The following is a 23,314-nucleotide window of genomic DNA, read 5'->3' as shown; positions in this document are numbered from 1 at the left end:
TGAAGGACCCTTTACATTTACTGGATAGATAGGATCAGCCTTTTAAAATTGCCTTGGTTTTATCTTAAAATTTAACAGTAGTTCTCTGCTGTTAATTTTCTCACTGGATAAAAAACGTCTCGGGAACTCTTCATCTTGGTGCCATGTAAGAAGAAGACATTAGGGACAGGGACATGATTTATGATGGTATTCAAATATGGTATGGAAAGCACCATGGCAATTTAAGCAAGGAAACCAAGATGAACAGGATTAGTAGCCTAATTCACCCTGTTCGCATTGGGATCAGACCCAGCATTCATCAAATCACTGGGAAAAAGTCCCAGTCTTGTGACTGCTTGAGAAGACAAGTAAATCCCAGTGCCACTGAAGGCTAACTATGGGACTTGAGTTTTATTTCTAAAAAAAAAGAGTGATTGGAACAATTTTGTGCGCCACAGTTAATATGCCAAAGGTGGCGTAAAGTTACGACGATGAGAGAAGGTGCATTAATAAGGAAATATATCCAATCTGACATCCAGAGATTATTTAATGTCACACTTTTATTTCACAGGATTTAGTTCCATTTTGGTAAACCAGCTTTTTAAAAACGTGCCCACAAGTCCACTGGGCCACCACAACGCCTCAGGACTCGAGTGAGTGCCAAAGCCTGCTCCCGGCTGCTGCCTCCTCCTCCCTGCAGCCGAGGGCCAACCCCGCAGCATCAGCTGAGTCATCAGCGGCTCAGAAACAGGTCGTTTCTGAGTAGCCTAATAAGGTGGATTATCCATATCTCAGTTACTTTTGAAAGTGTCAGATATATTTTTGCCTAAGGACAATAGTTAGGGTTTTTTTACACTGATCAAATAGCTCTAATACTATTTTAGAGAAACCTTTATATAATTCATGACCAAGTCTAAAGTACTAGATAATACTGATTCAATGATAAAACAACTTTAAATCTTTTAATGTGATTTCAAGAAACCTACTGCTCATGTTCACATCTGATTAAGCTCTATAAATCAAACTCTGCAATCTTTACCAAGACCAATGGTTATGAGCACTGATTTCCAGAGTTTTGACCATGCAAGGATTGCAGGAGCAGGCATGATTAAAATTGCAGTTGGACAATGAGTTTCATTACATAATTTGAATAGGCTAATCACAAACCTGAAGTCTGTGATATGAAATCCCTTCCCCATGCCGCTCCTGCTGGCGTTTAGACAATGGTTTCTCTTAGTCATCACCCACCTGCGCAAAGGACGTGCCGCTTCTCGGGGCTGCTAGTTAAAACTAATCCATATATTGCAAACATAAATATTTTTGTTAAAAGCTCACGAAACCTAGCAACTAAACCAATATGCTAAACTGATGCTCATTTCTCCTCTCACAGGCAGAGGGAAAGGCATGTTTCCCAGTACCATCTTTGCCCTTTAAATCTATAGCAGGATCTCAAAAACATCTGGATACAGAAGAAACCCCGTAAAGATGCTGTCGTCTTCAGCACTGACATAGACCCCGTTCCAGTCCCGCGCAACCTCCAGCCACACCTGGTCGCCCGCACTCAGCTTCAGGACCGTCAGGAAGGATGCCTGGTCGATCTCCTGGCCGTAGAGCGTCTCACGGGCTTTGGCCACCTTCCTGCTGCGGGCGACGAGGCTGACGCGGGCTGGACGCCCTCTCACCGTCAGGTGGTAAGCGAAGACGTACGCCCCGGGCACGCTGCAGTTGAATTTCCCAGTGGAAGGGTTGTAATCTTCTTGGTCGTTGTACAATATCTTGTCAAATCTAATGGGGACGTTGGGTGGAGGGAAGGGCTTGGACAAGCCGGCACTGAACGCCGATCGCAGGAGCTTTGCGGTGTCCCCTCGGACACCCTTCGCCCCACGGGAGCCTTTCTTTCCCGGAGCCCCTCGGCCCCCCTTGCTGCCGGCGGCCCCCTTGGGCCCAGAAGGTCCTGTCATGCCGGCGGGTCCCAGGTCCCCTTTTTCACCCTTACTTCCTTGCTCGCCCTTTTCTCCCTGTTTTCCATCCACCCCCTGAATACCCTCTACCCCCATCTCCCCTTTGCTCCCTTTTTCTCCCTTTGTCCCCCCTTCCCCTCTTTCTCCCTTCGCACCTCTTCCCCCCGGCTCCCCGCAGTACCCCTTCTCCCCTATGTCTCCCTTTTCCCCTTTGTCACCCTGTTCTCCATCCACCCCCGGGTCTCCAGCATCCCCCCTATCTCCCTTTTCTCCTTTGGTCCCGTTCTCACAAGTGTCCCCTTTGGACCCCTTTTGTCCCTTCAGTCCAGGGAAGCCGTAGCTGCCCTTATTGCCTTTTACTCCAGCTTCACCTAGGAAAAGGGCAAAGTGGGGGGAAAAAAAAGATTAAAACCATTAGTATTGGATTGCTTTGGAGATGACAGCAAAGGGAAAGGTCAGAGTAATATTCCTGGGTTTCCCAGCCCCTGTTACGTACCTTGCAGCCCAGGTTTGCCTGGATAACCGGGGTTTCCACTTACTCCTCTCTCGCCTTGCTCCCCTTTGCCTCCTAGGACATTTCACCATTAATATACTGTTGGTGGTGGTGTCTGCAGCACAGCAATCATTACACGGAAGATGACTGGTACCATTTCACATGTGTCCCTCACTTCATTAATAAAATAGGCATAAGCAATGTGTGTTTTCAAGAAATGCCTTCAGAAACCTCGGCTGAATCTCACAGCACCAAGCACCATCACGCAGACAACTGCACCTCACTCGAACGTTGGATTTCTGACTCTGATCAGCGCCTCGTTGGGAGGTGGTTGCTGCTGTTGTCCTGGTTTTGGCTGGGACAGAGTTAATTTTCTTCCTAGTAGCTGGTACGGTGCTGTATTTTGGATTTAGTATGAGAATAGTGTTGATAACACACTGATGTTTTAGTTGTTGCTAAGTAGTGCTTATCCCAAGTAAAGGATTTTTCAGTTTCCCATGCTCTGCAAGCGAGCAGGCGCACAAGAAGCTGGTAGGCAGCATGGCCAGGACAGCTGACCCGAACTAGCCAAAGGGATATTCCATACCATAGGACGCCATGCTCAGTATATAAACTGGGGGGAGTTGGCCGGGAGGGGCTGATCGCTGCTCGGGGACTGGCTGGGCATTGGTCAGCGAGTGGTGAGCAACTGTGCTGTGCATCACTTGTTTTTCTAGGGGTTTATTTCTCTCCCTCTTTGTTATCTTCCTTTTCATTACAATTTAACATCATTATTATTGTTGTTGTTGTTGTTGTTGTTATTATTAAATTGTTCTTATCTCAACCCGGAGTTTTACTTTTTTCCCAGTTCTCCTCCCCATCCCACTGGGGGCGGGGAGGAGTGAGCGAGCGGCTGCGTGGTGCTTAGCTGCCGACTGGGGTTAAACCACGACAGCTGTTTAATGGCAAGATGGAAGAGATGACAGCTCTGCGTTTCTCACTCCAGGATTGCCAAAAGTCTTGTTCAAGTGAATCAAAGCCTAAGAGACTGCACTGACTGAACTGTGCAGCACGCTGCTGCCGTTACACCCATTATCAGCTTTGCTGTGTGTTTCTCCGCGACCAAAGGCAGCCACAGGATCCTACCAGTGGTGTGTGTCAGCAGGACAGAGCTGCTCCGAGCCTGAAATGAAGGGCAGGGTTTCCTTTCCATTACTACTGATGGATAATAATTGCTCTCCATCTTAGCTGAAATCATTTTGCCTGAGATACTTAAATGGAAATGCAGCTTCTACACCTGTGCAGAGCTTTCATGGTGTTTTCTTCCTGCTTATTTCCCTAACCCAAGGCAAATTGAACTCAGTTTTTAAACTCCCGTTCAGAACAAGGAGTTTCAAGTGAGATCTTTATGAGCGGCTGTTCCTATACTGCCCACACATATGCTACCACCATCTGAGTTATTGTCCCTGCACTAATACCAGCTAAATCTTGCCAGGTGCCAATCCATACCAGTATACTCCATTTCCTTTGAAAAATAATTTTTCCTATAATTTTGTGGTATTCGATGAGGACAGCAGCATCTGTTTTCAAAATGAGTAGTTAATCTGCTTTACCTCTTTCTCCTTTAGAACCTTTTGGACCTTGAGGACCTGGGGTTCCTGGCAGACCCTGCAGACCAGCATCTCCCTTCTCCCCCTTGGGACCTATAACGTAATCACATCAACAAAATTATCTTAGTAACTCAAAGGTTTAACTTTATAAAGAAAATTTGCAATAATAGCTAAGCAACATGTCATTGAGGGATGCATGTAAAGAAAACTCTGCTTCCGTCACCCTGAGAGGAGCTGGCTATTTTATCTGACATCATACAACCAATGCAAAGAAAACGTGAGACAGAGGGGTTTGGCCTGAGCCCTGCTCCCCTATGCCTTGCAGACACTGCAGCTGAAACCCTACAGCAGGGCGAAAGGTGAGGGGTGATGGGGCAACACCGCGCTGCTCATGCTGAAATTAGTGGGGTGCGTGCTCGCAGGTCCCCTGGTCAGGCACGCAGATCCCCAGCCTTTGCCTTTCAGCTACTGCAATCCCTAAATCTTACAGATTTGCATTTCACTCTTGGCTGTATTTAAAGACTTTTTAAAACCAACTTTCAGCTGCCTCAGAGCCACAGGAGCTCAGACATTCATAAAATATCAGAAGTAATCTGTCTTTAATATTTGAGCGCATCTAAGGAGCTCCCATAGCTTCATAATTGCCCCCTTCCTTAAAAAGAATTAAGTCTGCAAATACCAAAGTGAAACCTGGCAGACACCTCCATGCTGCATAAAGGATGGGTTGAAAGGCAAGCATGCTGTCTTCAATTTTTTTTTACTTTTTCATCCACTTGGGAATCTAGAGATTCCTGGTGCACGTCTGGGAGCAGACTATGGCAGCTTCAATCATCACAACACAACCCATTTGACACAAGGACTTTTCCATCAGCACTCGAGACGTATAAGTGCAAACTCCCTTTGCAGCCACTATAATTTCCATTAGCCAATCCCTCCCGAGCTATGGGAAGTGAAAATCCCTCGAGTACATTGTATTAAAAGAAAATTATTTCATGATTTTACCACCTTTCCTCAGATGAATAGTTTCTATCTCCAACATTAGTGCTATTAAAGTGAACATTTGCAGACTAATACACTATTCATTATAGCAGTATTAGAATTAGGTGCTATATAGATATATATTTTAGCAGTAGAAAAAAGAGACAAAGTATGTCTTATAAAATATTTAGGTGCTCTACCCAGAGCTGCCTCTTGTGAGAGCAAGTGTTTATTTTAAAATTTGAACCTAAAATTATTTTTGTATTTAACTTCCTCTCTTCCAAGCGGAAAAAAAATCCTAGAAAAAGAGGCTTTTATCATAAACCTTCAGCAAAGATACAAAACTGCTTGCAGATGGTTTTGAGGGTCATAAAACCATGAAGTGAATGTGAAAGTAAATCTGTGACTCCCAGGAGATCAGACACAGGGACAGAGAATCGAAAAGCGTGGCCACGTGGGGCAGCTGTGATGCGGTATGGGGCCGGCTCTGCACGTGCTCCCACACCAGTGTGGTCCCCAAAGCGAGTGCTGTGGGAAGGAAGCTCCTTTTGGGGGCTTTCCCACTCATACTGGTGTTTTATAACCTCTGGGATGTGGCCAGCATGCACTTTTTTGCTCCAGCTTTACACGAGGTATAATCACATTCGGCATTTGCCGCCCAAGTCTTGCCAACTCATTTCTTGAAGGAAAAGCAGGAGTCTCCTTGATAGGGTTTACGCATTTTAGCTAAGAGTGGCAAGACCATACCTGGGGGTCCCTGCTCTCCCGGCTGCCCCCAGGGCCCCGCGGCAGGCGGGCAGCAGTCACAGCAGTTGAAGAAGAAATCGGCTGTGTCAAGTGTGTAGTTCTCGAAGGGGAAGAGCGTGGTGGCCCCTTGGGTCGCGGGGCTTGGGGTGGGTAACTTGGCTCTGCCCGGTGCTGCCGCAAACGGGCTTTTCCCCGTGAGAGGGGTGAGGGGGGTGCGAGAGGCACCGTTGCCCACCAGCTGCAAGGGCTTCGTCTTCGTGTACTTCACAGCTGGGGTCACCTTCACTCCGGCGTGCACGGCGATAACAACCAACATCACAAATGCCAAGATGGGCCCCGGTGAGCTCCACATGTTGGCAGCTGTAGGAAAAGACGAACACACTTAATTGCTGCACAACACCCTTTGCATTTGCGTGTTCCCCACAAAGCCAGAAGACCTGCCTGAGTTAGTGTCAGGCGCGTGTGCGCATCTGCCTGCAGGACTACGATACAAAGCCTCACTTTTTATGGGGAAAGTAAAGCAAAGTTAGCAAAACCTCCTGCCCGCTCACCCGTATCGACCAGCACCCTACAGAGCACTTGCCATCCAGCTGTTCCTGTTAGCTGGGGTTGGAAGTGCTCCCACAGGTATCAACAGAAGTTCAAGGGACTGACTGAGAGTTACACGATCACTGGGACACACGATGTCTCTCTCCCAAGTGCATAGTTAGGAATAATTCAATAATGATTTCAGAGTCCAACACAACTGCACGCTATAAAAAGTTTTACTCTAAAAGAATAAATGAAAACAATGAAACATCAAGTATTCAAAAACTTTTATGTTGATTTTTTCTTTGTTACTGACTGATTTTCTGGACTTACATATTCTTCTAGTGTAAACTTTCAGGTCTGTTCTTTTTATTTTTAAAGTGTTGATTTAGCTGAACCAGGAAGAAAGACAAAATAAGAAGCACACATTTTTTCCTATAGGACAGATGATGCCTCTCAGATGACTTGTCATATAAAGCATCTTTGTTTCTTTTTTAAACCAGTGTACCGACCTGTAAATACAAACGGAACAGACTCCCTTTCTTGCTGAACCTGTAATCTAACCTTCCTTAGCAGCTAAGGCACTTCATTACATGAAAAAGTCACCAGGAGAAACTCTGACTATCCTTGCCATCCAGAGGGCAAAAGAAGATCCGACTCAAAGTCAGGTATTTGGGGGCTGTATTATAATCCTCCCATCTTTAAGAATTCAGTTTTAGAGGAAAGGGTCATGATTTTTTTCCATTTTTGCACAACAACAAATCATTTAATGGAAAATTGATTTTCCACACAAAATCCCCAGTGATCACTGCTGCCCATTGCTGCCGTTCAACCCATTCTTCACCCATCGGCTCCAGTAAAGGATAAATTATCCCTTTTCCATGCCTGTGTCGCATTAGGACAGGACACCGGGCACTGATTTTTGTCATAGGCTCGTATTTGCTCCCAAACAGCCCCTGCCAACCTTACCATGAAGAGTTTAGCACAGGCAGGCAGAGAGGAGCCAGACCTCACAGCCAGCAGCAGGGAAGCAGCCGAAGTCGCAGAGAAGGAGGGTCATCTGCCGTCTAGAAAGAGAAAAAAAAGCACCAAATTCTCCTTTTGAAGAATATACTCATGCGGGAGTGTTTTGGAGATAGCTAAATAAACCCATAACTTCCACATGCCTAAAGCCAGCAGCAGAAAGAAACTGCGACCTCAGAGACCTAGTAACTTTATGGGGAAATGGTAAATCAGTTTTCAAATCAAAACCGTTTGTATGTTTTACTGTCACAAACCACTTCTGCAACAAAAACCCAGACACTCTAAAACAAGACACTCTCCCGTTATGTAGCCAGATTGATGGATTGCTGTCAAATACTGGAAAAACATAATTAATTAAAAAATTATACCTTACCAGTCTGTTTAGAAAATAAATTGCTCAGACCAAGGAATCGTTAAACAGATTTTCATTATAATGGGCAAGACTGTTCCTAAAATAATTGTTCCTAAAATAATTATGCCTAAATATGTAAATGCATTTTAATAAAACTGAAATTTTGGACTTTTTCATTACATTAGCTCACCACCACTGATTCTAAAATCATTCATTTCTATGCCCCCACTAGGAAAGATCATGATTCACAGTGGACGCAAAATATGAAGAATTAAACTTTGCTGCAGTGACATCTCGTTCAGTACATCTATATTTAATTGGATCTAAATATCTACTAATCGTTAGCATGTGTCCCATAATAACATTGTAATAATACACTGGTTCTTTTGTTTGGTCCCTAAAATTATAGTATTTAGATATTCCAGTTCACAACAGGTATTTAACCCCAATCTCCCAACTTTAAGTATCAGGGAGATGATTGCACTTTCTGTTAATTAATTATTTCAAGTTCTTATACAGGGGAAGAAAAAGACTAGTCCTCATGCAGCTATACATTCATTACAGACAGTGACTTTTCTTGAGACAAATTATATTGCCACTACGTCTTAAATTCTGCGACTTCATTGCAAATATCCCGCCTAAAGACTAAATGACCAGTGCGTGCTATCTCCTACCTTATAAACGGTCCTGCTCCCAGGACGGCCCCCCCTCAATGGCACTTTGAAAAAGACAACCTTATTTTCGGAGAGAATCGGTTTTATTTGTGTAACAGCTGCCCCCGTGGCCAATGAGAGCCTACACGGTGTGGGGAGAAGGGGGGATTGGCGAAGTCCCCTGAAAGGAGCAAAGTGACATTGAAATCCGAGGAAATTCAAACACTTTCCCCCAGCTAGGATGCTGCTCTTCACATCAGACTTTTTTGGCTTTTCCCCCAACATCAGTTTTCGGGGCTTTAGGGACACTCCTCTTTCAACTCTTTCAACTCGCAGCATCATGTTTTGGTACCATCAGACTCAGTGTGAATTTGTCCATCTGCTTCAGCAGGGTCCAGGCTTCTCTCTCAGTATTTAGTGTGCAGAGTTCGGCATCGCAGTCCCCTCCTTGCAGTGGGAGTTTAGAAGGGGTAAAAGAGAAATTACAGAAATAGCTGTATGGGATCATGAGTGCATGTGTGCATGTACCTCCACAGAAATGCAGCGAAAGGGGAATTCAGCCTCAAATCCAGGCTGTCCCAGGTAAATGCAGAGATGGAGCAAGCAATCTTTCTTCTCCCTCCACCTCCAGCGCATAGCAGGGTACCTGCGGGCAGCCATGCTGCACAGCGAGGTGGCAGAACAAAACCCTGCTGGGAAAAGGGACAAATCCATCCCAAGAGGGCTGCTACAACGTTGTTCTTATTGGAATGGATAACCCCTCTGGATTTCATAGGCTAATTGATTTTCCTCGCTCTTTCCCAGCAATCACAGCACTCGTTTCCTTCCCTGGTGACCTTAAAATGGGCCAGCGTTTATTCTTAGATTTCCCAACCCGGTTCAGAGTGCAGTATGAAACACAGGAATGTGAGGCTGCCTTTCATTGCCTTGTCTTGGTGAAATATGAGCAAGGAAACCATCTCATTCAATCAGTTCGAATTTACTACATACCAGTAGACTCAAAGCTCAGCTGCCGGACGAGAAAGGCTGCTTGTTTCAAGCAGGCTAGAGAAAACAATCAATTCTCCTTTAATGTAAGTGGAGAGAATTGTAATCCTCCATGATCTATTTGTGACCACCCTTTCCTGCACATTAGTCTACAGCTTTCAGCAATAAAAAGTTGATTAAGGCAAGTCTATTACTAAGCATACCAGACTAGATTGATTCACCAGCTTTTCAGGCTATTCCAAAGAAATCAATTAGGAGCTTTGCAGCGAGACGCTCTAACCCTGTGTAGGACATGGGCTTGTCACAACTCCTGCAATGGAACCTCCACCAGCACTCACTGATGCTCATTCATACTGCTGAAAACAGAGCTGGATCCTGAATTCAGAGAGTTCCTTTTTAAAAATTAATAACCCTTTTCAATACTGTAATTGGACTCAATGTTTTAAACTGAAGTTTTGTCTTCAGCAGTTATATTTCTGACAAGACTATCGACACATAAATTGAACACAAAAGGCAATCAGATCAGTTATAATAAAATCCTTATTTTGCTCTTAACTCAGGACTTTTCATTAGCAACAGAAGTTATTCAACAGGGGAAGATTAACCATTTTTAACCATGATTACTGCATTTTACAGTGTTGCCTCCATATTCACCAAAGCTAGTCTTTCACAAACTTCAATTTAATGCCATATTTGCTGCACTCTAAAGCTAAAGCAAGAAACACAGCCTGGGTTAGTGTATTTTCCTGAATAGCTTGAGTAGTAGCAGTCTGGAATACTATTATTAGATTAAGTGACAACCGCAGGTTTTTAAATTATGGAGTGCTTACTGAGTTACTGAAGCAGTTCCCAAAACTCATGGGTTGAGAGCGTAAATTAAGATTTAGCACTAGATTAATCACTCTGTTTATTCAGGGAATCTGGATCTACCTTTTACTGATATAAATGATGCATGTGGGCCATTAAAATGCCTTCAAAGTACATTTCAAACACATTCCTAGCCTTGCATATTTGCAGATAACTGGTTTGGACTGAGATTTGCAAAGCTGAGTAAAAAAAAGCTGTGTCCACGCTACTGACTTCTACCAGCACCTCCAGCAGCCATGGGTAGGAAGGGCTGTGATCTTCTCAAAACTGCTAGATCACTAAAAGCTCCTCATGGGGCTTGGCAAAAGCAAACACATGAAAGCCAGCGCATCCTGGAGGAAGCTTTAAGCAGCCTAAAGCAATTCCCCAAGGAAACAGCATCCTTGCAAGCACTAATCCTTGCAACCCTAATGCTGGCTCCCCATCATTATCAGAGACAGGGAGGAAAGGAAGGACTTCACCAGAGACCCTCACCTCTCCCCTCTGCAGCCTGAGGCTCCTCCTTGTCCCAGGAGGGGTCCTGAACCTGGATGCGGCCACAGCAACCTTGTCCTTGTGGATCCTCTCCCTGGCTGTCATTCTGAAACACAGAGGGACACGGCAAACTGTGTAAATATATTTTGTATTAAATTAATGGAGTATTTCTTAAATGAGATCAGCGAAGGAGATTCAAAAAGCACCTCCCAGAGGGTTCCACTTCCAATTGTTTGCAAATGAAAATAGAAAATTTAGATCTGCAGACACAAGGTAAACTGATAAACTAAAAAAAAATCTGGTTTGGAAATACAATAAAGGAGGAAACAGTGAAAACCCAAGTAGCATAGCAAATAAGCCAGGTTTGTAATAATAGGTAATTTAAAATCTTAATGCTCAAGTATCAAGAAGGCAAACTGGAAAAGAGAATATTCACATAGAATAGGAAGTGGGTAAAAATGGAAATAAATTACATTCGAGCTGGGTGAAAAGTGTTAAAAGGAAATTAACATTTCTATGTGAAAAAACAATTAACGCTTCTCACAAGATTTCCCACAATTTAGCAGACCTTCTGGAAAAGGCCCTCCTCTTCCCCCCTAATAATTTTATTTTCTGAAAAATTGAAATGTGTTCTGTTTCCCTTTATTCATTATCACAAAACAATTGAGCTAAACAGAAAACAGAGTGAAATGAAGATTTTCTGCTATGTTGTTATTTAGGGGAGGGAATATTTCCATATAAGACAGTACAATATATAAATTAATCAAGTCAAGATACAACCTTTTTTCTCCTCTCTCATGTACTGAGTACGTTGTAGCCTCCTAAAAGTCACTTAGCGGCAGCGCTAAACGCTCAGCAGGAATTCACCCTTGCTGGGCGAAAAAAAAGCAGAAGGCTGCTGGTTTTTGGTTTTTTTTTTTTTTGAAGACCCACTGGAAAAGCTACAATTTCATTTTCTCCCCTATTTTCCTTCTGTCCTTTCTCTTCTTTTCAACCTGGAAACCCAGCCAGCCCATGTTTCCCAGGCTGACCCCTTTTCCCAGGGACTTCAGGGTCTCCTTTGGGCCCCAACAATCCTCAGATACCAGGTGGCCCCGTGTGTCCCTTCCAGCCCTTCCCACCCACTTCTCCCCTGTTCCCCTCGGACCCCTTTTCTCACCAGTTATCTCTGAGTTCCGTCTCACCTCTTGGACCCAGTTGCCCCTTGTAGCCTGCAGTTCCCGGAGGTCTCCTAGGAGCAATTTGTCCCCTCCAAGAAGGAAGTCCTGCCTCACCACTGAGTCCCTGATCCTTCTTTCCTCCTTTTGGTCCTCACTGTCCAGGTCCTACGGGGGGTCCTTGTATTCCTCTCTTCCCAATGTATCCTGGTTTATCCACAAAAGGGAAAAAATTGTTAAATCCCCTTTACTAAGAGCAACATGTCAGAACAGACAGAATACAGCTCTGTAGGAGAGCCTTCACTGGTCATCAAATTACATTTTCACCTAAATAATGTCATTTTTTTCTACGCAACATATGACTACTGAGAACTAAGCTTTAAGTGGTGTAAAAACAGCACAACGAAGCAAGCAATATATTAAAAGATCAAAAGCTTTTTCCATCTGGGAATGCTGCTATTCAGATGCCATGGAGCACAGCCCACTCTAGGGACACTGCAGCCATCCTGGAAGCCGAGGGGTCGTGTGTGGTCTGTCCATGTGCACAGCGCTTGGGATGCTAGTTTGCATTTGTTTGCAAAAGAAAGAATTATGAACTAAATGTTTGAGAGAAATAAAACCTAAAAATGACAAAAATTTTTCTTTGGATTTTGCTTTTACAGTTGTTGCTTTCAGCTTAAAATTTGGGGGGCTTTCCTTCGTGATGAGAACTTTAAATACTGTGTGGTATAAAAATTAAACAAGTCATTTACATAGAAAAAAGAGCTACTGTTCATGTAGGATTTTAAAATGCTTGACTTCAAAAAAATACTACCATAGGGATTTTCATTGGATGCAAAGGAATAAAAAAATCTCCCTGTAAAATCAGTATAATTGCATTTAGTGTTATTAAGATTCAGATATCAAGGGGAAAATGAGATCAGAAAAAAACCTGCATCAGTCTATGCCAGTATATCCCACAAACCCTAGGCCATATGTTGTTTTAAATTTCCTAAGTTACACCTAAATAGAGATTTATTGCACTTTAAAGTATAATGGCTAGAAGAATCCAAAAGCTACCGTTTCACATAAATAAGCAGTTAGGGAGTTATTTAAGGACTATAAGAACTTCATGATACCTATTACATTATATCGAGTCAATCACTCTAAGAGTCCCTAAATGCATATTTAAAATGCCAGTAACATGTACTTATTTATGTGAGAGACCGGAATTACAGCACACGACTTGTTGTAGCTCTTCGGGCTGAACTCCTACAGCGGTGCCGATTTTTGAAGCTCTGTTAGGAGTGTAAAATGGCCCCGCAAACAAACGCACTCCCCCATGCATCGTACCGCTGCAGCGGGGAGCAGAATGCGTCCCAACTCCCAGCCCTGCTCCGGGGGGGACGGATCTCCTTTGTCAGGACCTACAGGTGCCTCGGGTCTTGACTAAGAAACACGTCCATTGTGCTCGTCTGGAAACTCTAAACGGTCAAAGGTAAAAAGTGATAAAATTACCTGGCTCCCCTTTTTCACCTTGGTCTTCCTTTGTGTGTCGGGCTCGGGGATGTCACAGAAACCCGGCTTCTCTGGTGTACTGCCGTTTTCCTTCAGTGTGTTTAAGAAACAAAATAGTCCTCAATAGCCGTGCCTTTGCTAACAGCGAGCGGTGGGATTGTTTCCCTCCTTGTCTCCAGTACCACCTTTCAGGGAAGACGATATTTGCGGGGGATATTTGCCCCCGACTGCCACCCTCTGGGACCGCTTTGGTGGCATGTGTCCCCAGCCTGGGTCAGCGGGGACAGCGGGTGCCCATGGCAGGTCTCCTGTTCCCGGTATCGAGGGGAACCGGCTGAACGCACCACGAGCAAGAGCTTTCCCAGCAAAATTAATACTTCTAAAAGAAGTAGAGAAGCGATACGCAGTCATAACGCAGTGCAAGTGCCTCACGTGAAGAACATCTACCGATGCAGGAACTTCTTTCCCATCCACAAATATGGAGATTGTTGTATTCACAAGATGCTAAAATAAAGAAGAAAAACTGCATATGTTGTACAGTCCTTAAAGAAGCACAGAAAGATCTCCACTGTCGCTATTTGCAGGACACATAGCTGCTTTATTGCAGCTTCCTGGAAATTATATTTTCTGGCTGAAATCTCCTTTTTCATGTTTAATATACGAAACCCATGAGATAGACCCAGTACCTACTACCTCAGAGGTAATGTGCTGCCTTTGTGTTCCTTCATGAGCAAATTCTGCAGCTGAAAGTGGCCACTCGACACTTCGCGATGCATATCCCAGTATTTAATTATTCTGAGATCAAAATAATCCCAAAGGAAGTACATCATGCCTAGAGCATATTACAAACCAGCAGTTTTATGTATCCAAATTTATAATTCATTGCGTTTAAATAGATACCGAACTGATTCAAAATATTTATTTCTCTCAGGCCAAATATTTGTCTTTGAATAATCTGGTAGAAAACAGTGACCTCTATAAACAGTCATGAGCTGTAATTTACCTTTTAAAACTACTCTCACTGTGGACTATAAAATTGTATTTTGGATAAAATCATGGCAAGGAAATGAACTGTCAGAGTGATTTTATACGAACATCCAACTTCAGCTGGATTTTCTGAACAATTTAAAGAGGCGAGGGCCCTTTCTGGCTTCTGGTGGGTGCAATTCAGAAACCAAAGTGCATTTATGGAGCCAAAGTAAGGAGGAGAGAGGATCAGTGAGCTGGCAACAGCGCATCTGGAGAAAGATGCGCTGGAGTAGTCAACAGGCTGCTTGGACCACCCTGAGCACAGGAGTTTCTACATCTAAGCACTGTAGTGTGTGTGGATTTTTTTTTTTATATATATACATGCACATATGTATAAATGGGATTATTTCTAGGAAATTTTCCTACTGCATATTGTTGAACTCAAAGAATAAAAAGTGCACCATAAAGTTTTACATTGTCTCTAATTTTTTTGTACCCTCGGTTGTAGTGCCTCATTTGCCTGTTGTCTCACTCATCCCACGTGTCCGCCTTCCCCAAAGTTTTTAGGAGTACATCTCATCACGCCAACTCCTTCTCCTTTCAGCACACACGCCTATATCACCCTCACTTCCACACCAGACTTGGCAGCTCTACCGATGCAGCGCAGGCATTAGTATTTGGGGCTTTTTCAGGAAATAGGCAGTTTCTCACTTTTTCTTTGCAAAGACCCTACAGGCCCATAAAGGCCAAATACCTAAAGTTCAAAACTTGGTAAAAAATTGTGAACCACCATTGTTTAAAAATTCACACTCTAATACTCAAAATTTTAAAATTTTTCTTTTTTTTTTTTTTTACAAATCAAGAAAGATTTAGCCATACAGCTGCTGTTGTACTTGGATCAGGTGCAATTCTTCTCATATATGTAAAGTTCCCATAAAGTTCCACAGACAAATAAAATTGATTTGGCTGGCTGCCAAGTTTTAGGAAGTTTTTGCTATTAGAACAGGCAACATTTACCAAAGGTGTATGCCAGGATCACTAACACAGCAGTGGCCTATTAATCAGCAAAGGGCAGGTGTTGTTTTCTAAGAACCTTTATGCCAGCACTGTGGCTTAAGCCAAATATTATCAGTTTTCATCTAATTATTTCACAGAGGATCTCTCTAGCTCTGTACACCTGCCACTTTCCCTTCCGAATGACAAATTTTAATTAAAATCAGGAGCTTATGCCTACGCACCTTCTTTTTAGAAAGGGAGATGTAGTATCAACAAGCAAGTCAGGTATCAATACTGCCAAGCCTCGTAGTTTTGCCATGAGACTTAGATATTTAGTACTCTTAAAGCTTAATCTCTTAAAACCCTATGATTGCAGAAAATTGCAGATTTCATTTTAAAAAGTCAGTTCTGAGGCTTGTGTTTAAAAGGCTCAGACTCTAGGACGTAAATTACAATAATCCCAAATGTAATTATATTTAAACTTTTCCAGTCTTATAATTTGAGAAGACATGACTCACAGCTTATAATATTTAAGGGACATCAACCTGGTAACTACAACCATTTTCACAAAAAGACATAAGCCGTGTTTCTGATTTCTGAGTCAGATTGTGCCCTTGCCAATATTAAGATGTATACGTATGAAGAGCATCAACTAAAATACCAGGATAATGGACTCAGTGATAGACTCAGCCCTTTCCTAGTCCTCAGATACACTACCGGGCTTTTCATTATTGTAGGTTTTAAACAAAGTCTATGTTCAAGCTGCACCTGCCCAAGAGATGGCAATGTCTCACTGTCGGACACAGCCTGTCCAAGGCAAAGTGCTTTGCATTAGCAAAAGCTTTTGTCCTAAGCTTATTATTCCATACTAAACACTGCAATCATTATCTATTTTAATACTGTGAAATGCAGTCAGCCTGAAACTACCCAAGTTAATAAGCATCTTATAAGACAAAGGGCTTATAGATCTCCACAACAGCAAATTTTATTCAGCAGAGAATCTTGTCCTGCTCCTCTGTGGCACAATGTCAACACACAGTGACGCAGACTCCTTTGCAGGTTATTTTACATTGGGAGGTGTTGCAACACCCCTTGGAAATAAGGAAGTGGAAATATCTGCTTTCCTTTAACCCAAATTCTTCTTTGCTCTGGCAAATATATGTTTTGTAATAAAGCAATGTTACAGCACAGGTCACAGTGTTTTAAAGAGTCGTGTGCTGCGACCGTAAAATCATGATAGGAAGCAAAAAATCTGGGAACAAAATTGTCTCTGCGTGTGCTGGACTCAAAAGTTGTTGGGAGATTATAGTATTTACAAAATTAAAAAGCAACAGAGAGGGAGAGAATTGGCTTTTCTGACATACAAACTAGATGCAAGGGACTTTGGATCAACACTAAAGTCAGAGGAAAGATTCCCACTGATTTCTATGCAACAAACACCTAATACCCCTGCAAGGTGAAAATTAACTATCCTGGAAACACAACTCCCCACTTAACCACAGGCAAGAGGCAGCGTCAGAAGAACATGGTGGTTTGGGGCTCATTTGACACCTCAGCATGCTCAGAGGCGAGCTGCAGAGGCAGCGAGAGGCACATCAGGTTTGCATCTCCCAAAAAGCATAACCACCCATGGTCTCCTGTGCAGTGGCTGCAGTTGCCAGTGTGGGGCTGGATGAGCATCTTCTGGCTCTGGCACAGCTCTGTTACGGGACTTTTGTAAGCAGGAGTATCTCGTGCTCTGCAGGGTTACACTCCCACCCACCAAAGCACCACCCATCTTTCTCCCACCCACATTCATCCTAATTTCCCCTGAAGATCCCCTGAGAGGAGCCACCGTGCAAACCTCTCCACCTCCTCTGCACCTCACCCAGCAGCAGCAGAGGCAGCAAAAGTATCTCCAAATGAATAATACAGGGGAATGTAAAATAATAATAATAAATTGTAATTTAAATAAATTATAAAATACATTGCATTTTTTAGATCTTCTGATTAGGACAGGAGCAGAGTAACTTCCTTTCCATCTCTCACAGCAGACCTTGAGAAGGGAGAAAGAGCAAAACGTGCCTCAGTGGGAAGGATTTCTACAGCAGTAGCTGCTGTTTGCAAGGAGGCGACAGAGCCCGGTTTGGACTCCAAATGTAGTGACAAGCTTTGCCATATGCCAGACCTTGTGATGAAATGTAGCATATTTTTACAAGCAGAGCTGAAAGACAAAGAAGGGGGTTTCCACACTGGCAGGTGCAGCTGTGAAAAAACAGGGATGAGGGGGCAGAAGGTGGTGGGTTGGAGAAGGATAGATAACACAAGAGGTTTCAGAAAATGTGGAGAACTGCTTCAGCCAGAGGCTCAGCACAAGAGGGCACTCCAAGTGCTCCCAACAGCCCTGCCAAGGATGGTTTTACAGCCCGCACCCTGCAAAAATGAAGTACAACCATCCCAGCCCTCAGCCTTAATCAGCCCCACAGCTCCCGGACATCATGCTCCACATCCTGAGCATCCTGCTCCATCCAGGACAGGCACAACAGGATACAACAAACATTTTCACGGGATAACTTAACAACAGCCTCTAGACCAAAATGGAATTTTTGGACACTGAGTATATGTGATTAATAGATAAAACATGAAAACTCAGGTATCTGTGAGACCTACACTTTTCAAACTTGTTTCCATTGAGAGCAGTAATAAAGGCTGAATCTGTATGGTCAAACTACATAGGGGAAAACAAAAAAAACCCCATCTATTTGTAGAAACTGCTCATTTTAAGAAAATTTCCCATGGCAAACTGGTATCAGAATAAGTAGGATTAATCACAAGGCTGGCTGTACTCATGCAGCATTGTGAAAGAGATGAAACAGATAGTGGATGGAATTGCCTGTTTTTAAAATGAAGATGAAAGCCTTCTCCAGCAACTGGGTGCAACCCAGAGCAGCTGCAAAACTGGCCAGCACCGCCGTTCAATGGGCGATTCCTTCCAGACCACCACAAAACACAGCCGCCTTCCCTAGAGGGAAACTTTAAACTCCCAAAGCAACTTCATTTTTCTCTGAAACACTTAGGAAGCAGTTATAGGAGCAAACCACGTATTCACTACCACAGCCGTAGGTTGCTGCCTACCTACTGGATGAAGGTAGGTAATAGCGCAAGTTATCCAGCAGATGTGGGAAGAGCAATGGTTTGTGTCTTGAAGGTATGAACATCACCGGCTGAAGCTTACAGCAGCTTTGCCTATCAGAAATCAAGATCTCGTAGATGAGCCACTTGCTAAGAAGAAAGAAAGAATTCTGCAATAACTAGACCTACTTGTGAATATTGATCAAAAAACGATACTGATTTGATTTGCATTCACTCCTCCTCCTGTTTTGTCTTTATGATTATTCAAATAAGTAACCTTTGTGGCAAGTAAGTATGTCAATGAAACAATAAATTTTCCAGTAACACTTACAGAAAGGAGGAGGTATTTTTAATCCCTAAGCACAAATATTCACACCTGATATCTGAGTGAGGATGTGAGTATGGACATGTTCAGAGCTTCTATAGGTCAATAACAAGATTACAATTATAACAAGAGATCACACACTTGTTTATACAGACCATTAAACTAGCTGTAGCAATTTAATATTGAAAAAGGGACACATCAAGAGCAGAGAATGATGTGAAGTTCTGACTCATGTGGGATTATAGATCCCGCCCAGCCCTCGTACTCAAAGTTGATTAATGCTTTACCTTCTAATTGCTTGTTGAACCTGATCTCAGAATGCCACCCAGCCCCTCCTCTAGCTGGGGTACAGGCAGAGTTACCCCAACCAGAATGCTACATATAAGCAGTTTCCCATGAAACAAAATTTCTCACACCAGTCCATGGATCTTACCTTGCACAAAATTCCAAAAGAAACTGCACCACAAGGTAGGATCAGACCTGACCACTGCTGCCACCACTGTCCCACCAGCCAGCGTCTGCCTGGGTCCTGCGCAGCCTTTCCTGCCTTACAGGCACCTTTGCACTAACACTAATTCCCAAAAGAGAAGCTATAGACTGATGTGGTGTTCATCTAAATCAAGCAGAGAGATAATCACCCACAAATGGTTGTCACACACACCCCACAGAGGTGATTGCTTTATCCAATTTGCCCTATAATTAGATAAAAGTTGTTCTGTAATTTGTCAGGTTGACTTTAAATGCAATTTTGTCAGGAGATCGGTCTGTGACTTTCAACAGGACCACAAGAGAAGAGCAACACCAAATTAGGACAATAATCAAAGGTTTAGCCAGAGCATCGCCTCAGCCCAGCATCCCAGCCTTCGGATGTTTTTACAGGAATATTCTGCAAACTCAGACAAACCAAGCCTTATGCTTAGTCTGGAAGTTTCCTTTCCATTAATCAAGACATCCTGACTAGCTAGACAAAACCTGAAAAAAATATATCCAGATATCTCACTATTGCAAAAAGAAAAGAGTTTGGGCCTGTTGTTTTGTTAGGTTTGCAGGAACATCCTTAGGTCGGCTCAGGTAACCAGGCCTGCAGAAGACCCTGCAGTTATTTTCCTCCTGCACTTAAAGTTAAAATATACTTATCCAAAATAAGACTACAAGAAAGAAAGTGAAATTTCAGACCTTGCCTGCGAGACAGAAGAAAACGTACCATCTGCAGAAGACAGGTGCAGACTACGTAGTGGAGTTAATAAAAGCATCATTGTGGCACTTTGACATGACTTAGCAAATATTTGACATTCAAAGCTTGCATACAAATACCCAGCGCACACATTGACTATGACACAAATGCAGACTGCTAACAAATGAAGGTCTTTATTTTTAGAGCATTCATCCCTATCTGCCCTCAAAGAGTCGCCTTAATCCCTAATGAGCAGCCTCACAGCCCGGTGGTTTGCCTTCCAGGATGGATGAAGCCTACAGATGTGAGTGAAATAACCGGCAGAAGACGAGGGGCAGGGGCACTGCAGAAATCTCCACTGCAGAAACCGCCGGCAGCAGCAATGCAGCGGTAACGTGCAGCGACGGGCTCAGGCTGCAGAACGGTGCTCCCTGGCGAGAAAGCAACTGCTACAGAAGTCACGTCAGCTCCTGCCCCAATTCAACATCCACGTGCTGAAACCAAGTGGTGGGCAAAGGCAAGGTGCAGGAGCTAGCAGAAAGAAATGGGAATGGAATGGAAATGTGGAAATGCACCTGGACAGCGAAGCCTGCCCTGGTGTGCAATCCAGCCACCCGCTGACCCGAGCTGGAAAGAAAACTTGCCTCTTGGCAAGTATTTCTGCAGCAGGGTGTGACAGAGCCTAAAGACTCATGAAATATTCAGACTATGGTTTTGACTTTATAAATGTTACGTTAGCCTTTATGGCAGGTAAGTGATTTTATTCCTGTCTCAAGGGGGGTATCTTCTGGATACTTCCTGCAGCAGAGAAAGCCGGTGCCCAAATCCCCAGTAATAATTAACACAAATCTCCAGTGGTGAAACAAGGAAGGGAACAGATCTTCCAGAGCACCAACCCCTGGGGAGACAAGGAAACAAACTCCCTTATTTTTATATACTTTATACAAGTAACAACTTTGGTATAACTTTTACCATGATAAGCACAAGACACAGAGAAGCCTGAGGTTCAAGCAGGTTCGGTGCGAGGGGATGGCAACCCCAAGGAAAGTGCTGGCTAGGCCTAGCTTATCCGTGTTACTCATCTTTTATCATATACGCCTGTTTTTAAGGCATCGGGAGGCTTTTTGGCTCCTTTGCTCAGGGCAGAAGGGCCTCCACAGCCCTAGGGCCATCCTGCAGCAGGGGCTGCGCTGGTAAATGCGAGAGATGAGGGCGGGGGGATGCACGTCTCAGCCCAGCCAAGCAAACCCCCACAATTCGCAACAGGGCTCTGCAGCCGTGGCACTGACACAGCTCCTGCAGAGAGAGGCAAACACAGGGGAGAGGGAGCGACCAAACCCGGCACATCAGCACCTGCCTCCTGGCTCACCGCACGCTGCTGGCAAGGGGTTTAGATGCTTTTTTAAATGTAGTTATTTGACCACATGAAGTCTCTCCCTTTCAGACCTTGGCTGCTCCAGCTGGTCTAGTAGAAAAGTTAACTTTTCGTGTCCCCGTCCCCCCCCCCCACTTTTTTTTCCTCTCTTTCTTTTTGTTCCTGTTTCATTGCTTTGCTTTTCATTTCTTCCAAGGTGCAAGCCAGCGAGCTGCTCCTGGGTCAATGAGTGGAGGAGACCAACAGGAGCAGGCAGCTCAGGGAGAAACAGCGGGTGAAGGGAAAGAGCCTTCCCTCTTTTAGCAGCAATGCACGATAAATCAAACCACAGCTTCCTTTAGATTAAATGCTGTCCTACTTCTCACGTAAGAGTTATTAATCCTGAATTCCATCAGAAGGCAGTTCTGACCATCCTCCTTGGTGAGGTTCCTCCCTCTGGAAACACCAGCCCTTGAAACAAACACCAGCAAGGGCTTGGTGGGGCCCCTGCAGCCCTGTCTTGTCTCAAGGCAAACAACGCTTGATTATGAGCAAATCTGTAATTCGTCATAAGGCAAATCATTCTCCATTTGATAAGATAGTGTGTGTCAAAAAACAAGCGTGAAGCATTCATATATACACTGAACCTTCATCTTCTATAAATTGGCAACTGCATCTAATGCGACCATCAGTGGGACAGAGTGAAGCAAGACAGTAACAGATCATCGGGGCGATCATTAGACTGGGGAAAAGTTACTTGTAAACTCCTCTTTGAAAAATACCCTGACAACAGCTAAAGCTGTTGTGTAGAGCAAGTGGTCTGATAACCGAGAATGGTTTTGCAGGTATTTTTATGGAATTGGTGTAAATGATAGCCAGCCACTGCTCTATGACTGGCAAAAACTTGCCATTTCAAGCACCATCCACTCGGGCACCAGGTATTTTGCCAAGCTAAGCTACATGCACAGACACAACGTGGGCTCCCGTAGTACTCCAGGACCAATGGGAGCTCTGCTTCGAGCTAGAAAGGGGCACAACTTTTTCTAAGTTCAAAGCGAAGCCTCTGCATAAGTATTTTTTAAGATCAAAGCACCAGTTCTGCAGTCAACATCCATAAAAATAGCAGCACAAGAAAGAGGCACTGTTCTCGCCGTGTGAGCTGGGAACAAAAGCGTCACATCCTGACTGCCCCTTTGCCACCTGCGCAGCTTTGTTTGTGTAAGTGCCTTTTAAAGATACTAACTGAGGAAAGAGCATTTTTAAAGCATCATTAAAATGTGTTCAAATATTAAAAGAGCAACTTTAATAACAGCAGTTACATCTGGCCCTTGAAACAGTTTGCATTCCTTTATGGCCGTCTGTGGTTCAGAAGACATTAGCCGGTGCCAGAACAGCCCCAGCGTGCTGGAGGTGACCCCAGCTCCCACAGCCACATGCTCGGGACGAGCCACCCCTCTCTGTGGGGAAGTCCCCCCTGATCCAGAGGCTTCAGGCAGAGACAGACCGGGGAGTGCAGCCAGGACCGGCTCTGCAGGCAAAGCTGTGGTGACTGTCACCTCTGGCAGGGCGAAGCCATGAGCTGAACAAACCACTGCACAGCTGCAGAGAACGTGCAAACTTCAGCTCACCTGCAAAGGCACATCTTTAAGAGACAGTTTGTTGTACAGAAAAGTAAGCAATTTACCAACACCAGCTCTTTGTCTCACAGTTCCCACCTAGTTGTAAAAAGCGGCTCTACTTGTAAATGTGAGAACAACCACCCCATGGCCAGCTCCAGCCTCTGGGCTCACTGCGGTACCTGCTGCCTTTGGGGTGTGTTTGCATGTGGCTTCTTCTGCAATGTGAGCACAGCCACAAGCCAAACAGAGCTCGGTGCCTACAGCCAAACAGGCTGTGGTCAAACCCTCAGAGCTCCGCTTCATCAGCCACATCCCCGTGCTGCCCCTGGCCATTTGCTCTCACCTCTGTGGCACGGAGAGTCACTGGCAAAATAAACTTATTTTTCAGCTGATGACTCCCTCAGCCCAGCTCATCCCTCTGCCACGGAAGGGGACATGTCCCCAAAGGGGCCAGCAGGGATTGGGGCAGGGCCCTGGCTGG

At 44.2% G+C, this 23,314-nt stretch overlaps 1 protein-coding gene across 5 annotated transcripts; it reads right to left on the bottom strand.

The window, feature by feature from the left end:
* Positions 1-521: 521 nt before the first annotated feature.
* Positions 522-13,502, bottom strand: OTOL1 (otolin 1). Of its 5 annotated transcripts, XM_030027763.2 has the most exons (8): positions 13,286-13,502; positions 11,816-11,995; positions 10,632-10,737; positions 7,245-7,342; positions 5,748-6,107; positions 4,026-4,115; positions 2,437-2,508; positions 522-2,311 (listed from the first exon to the last, which is right to left on the bottom strand). In XM_030027763.2, the coding sequence occupies exons 5-8, from the start codon at positions 6,097-6,099 to the stop codon at positions 1,416-1,418; spliced, it is 1,410 nt and encodes a 469-aa protein (XP_029883623.1). In that variant the 5' UTR covers positions 6,100-6,107; positions 7,245-7,342; positions 10,632-10,737; positions 11,816-11,995; positions 13,286-13,502; the 3' UTR covers positions 522-1,415. The 5 variants fall into 5 exon arrangements, with proteins under 5 accessions (XP_029883623.1, XP_029883624.1, XP_029883622.1 ...); XM_030027764.1 differs by lacking the exons at positions 10,632-10,737; positions 11,816-11,995; positions 13,286-13,502 and adding an exon at positions 8,832-8,915; XM_030027762.1 differs by lacking the exons at positions 10,632-10,737; positions 11,816-11,995; positions 13,286-13,502 and adding an exon at positions 8,325-8,448 and having other exon boundaries at positions 7,240-7,342.
* Positions 13,503-23,314: the final 9,812 nt, after the last annotated feature.

This window comes from Aquila chrysaetos, chromosome 10, assembly GCF_900496995.4.
Source record: "Aquila chrysaetos chrysaetos chromosome 10, bAquChr1.4, whole genome shotgun sequence".
In the NCBI taxonomy this organism is placed as follows: Eukaryota; Metazoa; Chordata; class Aves; order Accipitriformes; family Accipitridae; genus Aquila; species Aquila chrysaetos.
This window is presented reverse-complemented; position numbering and strand designations above follow the sequence as displayed.